This window comes from Canis aureus, chromosome 29 (genome assembly GCF_053574225.1).
Source record: "Canis aureus isolate CA01 chromosome 29, VMU_Caureus_v.1.0, whole genome shotgun sequence".
NCBI classification, from domain to species: domain Eukaryota; kingdom Metazoa; phylum Chordata; class Mammalia; order Carnivora; family Canidae; genus Canis; species Canis aureus.
The window spans coordinates 27,466,535-27,473,944 of NC_135639.1; the positions used below are offsets into that span (position 1 = coordinate 27,466,535).

Here is a 7,410-nt window from a genome sequence, read left to right on the forward strand (position 1 = left end):
GCTGGGCAAAGTCCGCACTGGGCGGCGGCGGGGCCCACCCAGGCTCCGGGTCTTACCTGGCCCGCGCGGCGGCCGAGTCCCTCTCCGGCTGGGCTCACACCGCCCTTCTCGGGCGCCAAATCCCGGGTCGGAGAGCCTGAGACCTCCGGGCCAGCGCTACCATCGCAGCCAGGCGGGCGGGAGGCGGGTGCGCCGGGAGCGAGGCTCGCAGTTTGGGGTGGGGGCGGCGGCTTTTGAGTCGCCCGAGGTTCGGGTGCAATAAAGGCGCCGCTAATGTAATTTACAAACAGCTCGGGCCGAGCGCGGCGCAGCGCCCGGACTGACAGGCGCATTAGGCAGGCTAATTCCAGCCGGCTCCTCCTACCCCCGGCCCGCTAATTAATGAGCTTCCCAACTTAGAGCCGCCTGCATTGGACAGACAGAGAGTGAAAGAGAGGGCGAGGGAGAGGAAGAGAAGGAGAGAGACGGGGGGGAGCAGAGAAGAGAGAAGAGAGAGAGAGAGAGAGGGAGAGAGAACAGGAAGAGAGAGAACAGAGAGAAAGAAGAGAGAGGAGAAAGGGAGAAAGGAGAGAGAAATAGAGAAGTGCCGCTGCAGATAATTGATTACTCCTCGATCAAGGCTAACTTGTTAGCAATAGTCAATTGCCCCATCTCTCCGCCTCCCCTCGCAGTACGGGATCGGCGCCCTCGCCTCGGCTTTTCCAACTGCCGCCGCCAGGACCCGGGGCCAGGAGCCGCCGCGGAGCCACCTGACACCTTTAAATAGCACCGGGGCTGGCGAAACTGGAGCCCCGCGCGGCGCGTCCCGGCTCGGGCCCCGGATTGCTGGAAGCCCCGGCGGCGGCGGCGCCCGCGTCAGCACCCTCCTCCCGGGGCCCCGTGCGGCTCTGCTCGCCTCTGCCGCTGCGCTAATCGGCCCCGCGCCCCGCCCCGCGCCCGGCCCCGCGCCTGGCCGGCGCGGCCTCCTTCCCGCCCGCCGCTGCCACCCACCCGCGCCGCCCGGCGCCCGAGCTGCCCGCGGGCTGGGTCCCCGCGTCCCGAGCCGCCCCGGCCGGGCCCCCAAACGAGGCCGAGATGACTTCCAAGGAGGATGGCAAGGCGGCGCCGGGGGAAGAGCGGCGGCGCAGCCCGCTGGATCACCTGCCGCCACCCGCCAACTCCAACAAGCCGCTGACTCCGTTCAGCATCGAGGACATCCTCAACAAGCCGTCTGTGCGGAGAAGTTACTCGCTGTGCGGGGCGGCGCACCTGCTGGCGGCCGCGGACAAGCACGCGCCGGGCGGCTTGCCCCTGGCGGGCCGCGCGCTGCTCTCGCAGACCTCGCCGCTGTGCGCGCTGGAGGAGCTCGCCAGCAAGACCTTTAAGGGGCTGGAGGTCAGCGTCCTGCAGGCAGCCGAAGGTAGGCGCCGCTGCTGGGTTCCCCTGCTCCCAGTACCCCACGACCCGCTCCCCGTGCCCTACTCTTTGTGCCCTGTGCCTCTGCCCACCTCCTCCCGCGCCTGCCGTCAGGGCTCTCCAGCCCAAGCTGCTGCCGCTGGGAGTGGAAATGAGTGGGACAGGACCCAAACCCTATTTCCTAGGGACCTCTGGATAGGCCAGAGTTCAGTGACCCAGGAGGGGTGGCGGAAACCCAAGATCTCTCCACAGTTTGCCTGCTCTGCTTGGCTCCCTCCTGTTCCCAGTGGCCTGGGCGCTCCTTGCCCTGTTCCTGGGTTGGGGAACGGAGATCCTTTCAGCTTGGATCTTTTGGATAAGGATAGAGTCGAGGTGATTGGGAAGAGGTATAGAACCAACATTCACCCGGCAGTCAGGGCGTCCCTGTCTGGCTTCGTTGTGCTCTGGCGACCTTGGTTCTTTCAAATCAACTCTTGGGTGAGGAGCAGAGACTAAAACAATTTTTCCTAGAGACTCCCAGTAGACAAGAGTTGGAGGTTAGAAGGTTTGCCTTAGGCGAGGCTTGCCCTAGTCCGGCAGGCCGAATCAAGTCCGAAAAGGGAACTGCAGCAGACCTCAGGCCGGAGGGGCCTGGGTGGGGTGAGCGAGAGCCGGGGTGTGGTCTCCTCTCCCCTGGCGCAAGCCTATACTATGGTTTCCTCGCAGGCCGCGACGGGATGACCATCTTTGGGCAGCGGCAGACCCCTAAGAAGCGGCGAAAGTCGCGAACAGCCTTCACCAACCACCAGATCTACGAGTTGGAGAAGCGCTTCCTCTACCAGAAGTACCTGTCCCCCGCCGATCGCGACCAAATCGCGCAGCAGCTGGGCCTCACCAACGCTCAGGTCATCACCTGGTTCCAGAATCGGCGCGCCAAGCTCAAGCGGGATCTGGAGGAGATGAAGGCCGACGTGGAGTCCGCCAAGAAACTGGGCCCCAGCGGGCAGATGGACATCGTGGCACTGGCCGAACTCGAGCAGAACTCGGAGGCCGCGGGCGGCGGGGGCGGCGGCTGCGGCAGGGCCAAGTCGAGGCCTGGCTCTCCCGCGCTCCCTCCAGGCGCCCAGCAGGCCCCGGGCGCCGGGCCCCTGCAGCTCTCTCCCGCCTCCCCGCTCACGGACCAGCCGGCTAGCAGCCAGGACTGCTCAGAGGACGAGGAAGACGAAGAGATCGACGTGGACGATTGAGCCGCGCCCGGGATCTTCCGCCGCGCCGGGCCCCTAGCGCCGGTACGCCCGCCGCCTCCCGGACCGCCGAGGGGAGCTGGGACCTCCTCTGCAACTCCCGCCTTCTCTCCCGTCCCTGGCCCGGACTCAGCTCCCGGCAGCCGCCTCCTCCCTCTCGAAGCAATAAACCCGGGCTGGCCGGCCGGGCCGGCCGCTGCGAGCGGCCTCGGCCGCCCCGGGAGCCCTCGCCGTGCAATTCTGTATGGCTTCTGTATAAATATTTAAACTTATATAGCGGGTTCTTCCCACCTCAGCCTGACTTTTTTCTTTCTTTTATTTTTTTAAAATCTCGGAGATTTCCACGTTTTCAAAGCTCTCAGGCTGCCGGGTTTGCTGAGGGCGAGGCAGTATCGAGGGTAACGAACACTTAACCCCGCGGTCTGGAGGAGGGGGCCCGCCCCAACTGTTTTAATTTTTCTCTGCATGTGGCGAATGCACTGGCCCTCTTCCTCCTCCCTCGCCTCCCTAGGCCTATTGCAGTTGACTTCTTTTATTTCCTTCTAACCTTTTTCCCCTCGTGGGAAGGGGCTGAGGGGGACAGCCGGGGTCCTGACTTGCAAGTTTCAAATCGATCTTTTCTCTCCCCCATCCCCGTCCCCAAAAGTCTGTTTTCGATGCCATTTCTGCCTCCTGATGCCCACTAACGCTATTTTTAAGATTCCTCCTCCCTCTCTCGGTTTCCTTGGATTGACTGCTGGGGTCCGGGTCTTAGGGACAAAGCAGGGGGAAATCCAGCCAATCAGCCAACTAAAATGGAACCCAAAGCCCTAGAATTATTTTTTACTCTTTTTAGAATTTTTTTGCATGTGACAGAGACTGAGAGGAGGCCACCCGAAGCCCTCACCCCACCTCCTCCGCAGCTCTGGGTCTGATTGCAGTCTCCAACGCCCTGCTCCTAGCTCTACTTGGCCAGACAAGGGCGACTCGATGAGGGTGGGTCCCGCGTGCCCCTTCCCTGCTCCTGCCCTGCCCTCTCTGCCCCGGACTGTACCCAAGGCCTCTTTCTCCGATAAATAAAGTCTTTGCCATTTTACTAGAACCGGCGGTGACCGTGTCTGAATGAGTGGGCCCTATTCAGGGAAGCCGCGGCCGACTCCGTGTCTCGCCGCTGCTCGCTGCCGGCTGCCCAGGCCTTGGAGATATGGAGGAGTTTCAGGGCAGGCTCGAGAATAAGGGGTGAGGGGAAAGCAGGAGGTGAAGGCGCCTCTCGCCCAGAAACACGCGGCAGCTACCAAATTGGAGGTGGGGGCGAGAGAAGCGGGCTTCGTCAGGTCCGGGTAAAAAGTGAGGCGTGCATTGCTGGGAGAAAGAGTGCGTACATTAGGGGCGCCACGACTGGAAAATTAATTTCGAGAAGGGTAAAGGTTGGGGGGGAGGACTTGCCCTGCGGCTGGCATCCCACCTGCACCCCAGGGCCTTTCTTCCCCACTCTGCGGGACTCGGGCTAAGCGTCAGGTGGACGCAGGTATCTCTCGGTCCGCAGCAGAGTGCAGCCCGAGGGCTCTCAAGTTTGGGTTCTGCCGGAGGGCCTTGCCTTTGGGGACAGGAGGAAAAACGAGGCACCAAGGGCAAGCTGAATCGCGCACACGAGCACGGGGAGGTGTGAGCCCGAAGCGTTTGAGAGTTGGGGTGAATTTCTGGTAACATTCACAGATTCTATCCCCCCCCCAACTCGGCTGCGGGCAGAGACATCCATCTCCCCAGGACTCTCTGGAGTCCCCGCGCCCTGAGGGCGGCCAGGGCAGGGACGCAGGCAGCTTTTACTTTTCCGGACAGAGCGGGTTTCTCTCTGGGCTTTTGTTTTCGTTCGGCTGGCGAGTGGCCGCTGTCACCAAAGGAGGGTCCCGCCTCCGGGCCGCTCGGCTCTCTTTCTCGCAAAATTGATGTGAGAAATGCGCATCTGGTCTCGGGCAGGCGATGGGGCCCCGGGGCCTGAGTCGGGAGCGTGCGTGTCCAGGAGGAAACTAAGAGACAGAGAGAAACAGAACAAGCACAGAAAGACACTCCAAAAGCAGAGCCAGAAAGCGAGAGCCACAGGGCGCGCGGGGGCGGGGGGTGGAGAAAGAGGAAAAGCTTCACAAGGAGAGACGGAGACAGAGAGACAGAAACGGAGAAGAAGGGAATGGAAAGGGAATGGGAAAGGGGGAGAAGCGAGAGGAGAGAACGTAAGGAGGAGAGGCAGCGGGGCAGCCAGGCGGGCGTGCGGCCGGATCCTCCCGGGCGACATAAATCGCCCTCTCTCAGGATGGATGGGTCTGTAATTCGGAGCGCGGACCATGAAGGCCGGGACGAATGGACCCGGGCGGCCGCTGACAGGCGACAATAGCCGGGCCCAGCCCCCCGCGGCTCCGGGTGCGGGCGCGGCCGCGGCCCTCCGCAGCCCAGAGCGCGCCGGCGCTGGCGACCATATGGTTTTTGAATTTTCTTCACAATTTGTAGACAATTTGATGGATTAGGTCCCCGCGCGCGCCTCCCCGGCACAAAGGCGGCGCGGGGACCGCGGCGCGGCGGTCACCCGGGCATCTGCGCCCGCCGTGCGCACCCCCGCCCCCCGCCCGGCCCCCGCCCGGCCCCCGCCCGGCCCCCGCCCCTCGCCCGGAGCCCGGGGCCGCCCGCCCAACACGCCCATGAATCCCAATGAAGCGGCCCTGGCACCTCCGGCCGCTCGCTGCTTCGCTGCCCCGGGCCGGGCCCTGCTGGGTCCCTCCGGGCTGGGGGCGGCGGCCCCGGGGCTGAGCCCACCCGAGCTGCGGCGCCCGCGGGGCGCGCAGCTAAGCAGGCGCATCGGGGCTGAGGAGAAACGGGGCCATTTATCCGCCCGTCTAGTTAAAGCGGGTTATTTGTTTGCTTCTCCGGCCTCCCCTCCCCTCCTCTCCCCTCCCCCTTCCCTCCTCCCCCTCCTTCCCCTTCTGCCTTTTATTCTTTTGTCTCTAAATGGATTTAATGAGCCTGAAAAACATGACAATTGAATATAACCAAGAAATAAAAAATAACGAGGGAGGAAGGAAAGAGGAAAAGAAAGAAGGAAAGACGGAAGGGGAAGGATTCATAAAATAAAGGGAAAAATCCATTCCATTCAGCAAATGTTTATTGTGCGTCTTTTCTGCTCCGGGCCGCGCCGGGGGCTGGGGAAATGGAAACAAATCAGATGCAGTTCCTGCCCTCAAGGAGCTCCCAGTCTAGCGGACGACCACCGTTGCACCCCCCTGGCGCTATCAGGAGGTCAGGGCTCTGCGGCAGGGAAATGCCATTCACAGAACCGGGAGGGCTGGCTCTGGGCTTGGGGTCGTAGGGGCTTCCCGGAGGAGGTGGCATTGGACCCAGGCCTTGAAAGATGAGAAGGAATTCGTTGTTTCTATAGGTCAGAAAGAAGGGCGGGCGAAGGAAGTGCCAGACGGTCGTCGGTGGGAAGCGGAGAGAGGTGTAAGCCAGAGCCCTAGGCTGAGCGAGCCGAGGAGGCCTGGGGGGAGCGCGCCGCGCATTGGGTCCCGCATAGTTTGGGGAGAGCATTCGAGCACACACAGCCCCCCCCCCCCCCATCAGCCTCCTCGGCTCTGCTGGACGAGAAGCCTCTGCCAGGCTGCCAATGGGCTTCCGGAGCCCGGCTGCCAGCGTGCGTGGCCGTTTCGGCCAGTCTCGGTCCGACGCAGCGCCGCAGCCTGGGGTAGTTTCCCGGCGCCCTGGCGCAGGGAGAAGGAGGCGATGGGCAGGGGCTGAGCGGTCGTCTGCAGGCGGGAGCGAGGGTCGGGGAGTCGGGGAGGCCTGGGCTCCGACCCACTCTGTCTTCCGCTCTCCTGGCTCAGACTGGAGTGCTGGGGGGCGGGGGGGGGGGTGGCTTGGCCGCGCTCCGGGCGCTACCATGGGGACCTGGGATGTGAGACGGCCTCGAATCTTAGCGCGGCCCTGGGCCTCTTAGCGGCCGCCGGCACGGCCTGCCTCGGGGGCGCCCGCGGAGTCCTGTGCACCGCCTGCGTGCGCTCCGAGGGCGCGGGCCGCACGCATTCCGTGGCACTCCCCGCGCGTGAGTGTACGAGTGAGTGTGGCGTGGATGGCGTGAGGGGCTGCGGGCCCTGCGCCCATTCACGGGGCGAGGCTCCTTAAGGCTTGGGACCCTCTGGGCCACCCGCCCGTGGCCAGAGTTCCTTCACCCCCGGGGCTGTGGCAGGCAGGTTCCCCGAGGACGCTGGCCTCTGTGCAGACCCGCTTTCTGCTCCCGGCCGCGCAGGGGAAGCGGCCTGGCTTGGCCTCTTCCTTCCCTGTTTGGTCCGGGGCCTGGGCCCGGCTTGCCAAGCTCCGGAACGCGGGCGGTCTCTGCTCCCCGGGCCTGGGACCCCGCGGCGCGCTGCCGGGCCGGGCCCCACCGCGCGAGCCAGCTGCCTCGGCTTTCCCGCTCCTCCTTCCCGGGCCGGCCCGGCGGGTGGCGCCGGGTGAGGCCGGGAGGCGCAGTTCCTTATTTTACGAGGTGTCGGGCCGGTGTCAGACGCAGCTCCGATAAGTAATACTCCAGTCTGAGGGACCAGAACGTGGTAATTAATCCCAAAGACTTAAGTGTATTTTAGTTCAGGAGAAAAAAAATCACTAATTCAATCGTCCGGAAAATTGAAGTTTGATGCATGAGTCCCCCCTGAAAGGGACGGGCTGGGGCCGCGCGCCTCCCCTCCGCCCCTGCCGGTCGCCGCGGGGACCCCCTCCTCCCCACCCTTCTCAGCCTCTAGATCCAGGGAAGTCCACTCACCCGGTCCTGCATGTC

The 7,410-nt window shown here is 64.1% G+C and overlaps 1 protein-coding gene across 1 annotated transcript; it reads left to right on the forward strand.

Moving 5' to 3' along the window:
- Positions 1–1,037: 1,037 nt before the first annotated feature.
- LBX1 (ladybird homeobox 1) lies at positions 1,038–3,699 on the forward strand. The gene is made up of 2 exons (XM_077877032.1): positions 1,038–1,399; positions 2,101–3,699. Exons 1-2 carry the CDS (start codon positions 1,075–1,077, stop codon positions 2,619–2,621), a joined length of 846 nt encoding a protein of 281 aa, XP_077733158.1. The 5' UTR covers positions 1,038–1,074; the 3' UTR covers positions 2,622–3,699.
- Positions 3,700–7,410: the final 3,711 nt, after the last annotated feature.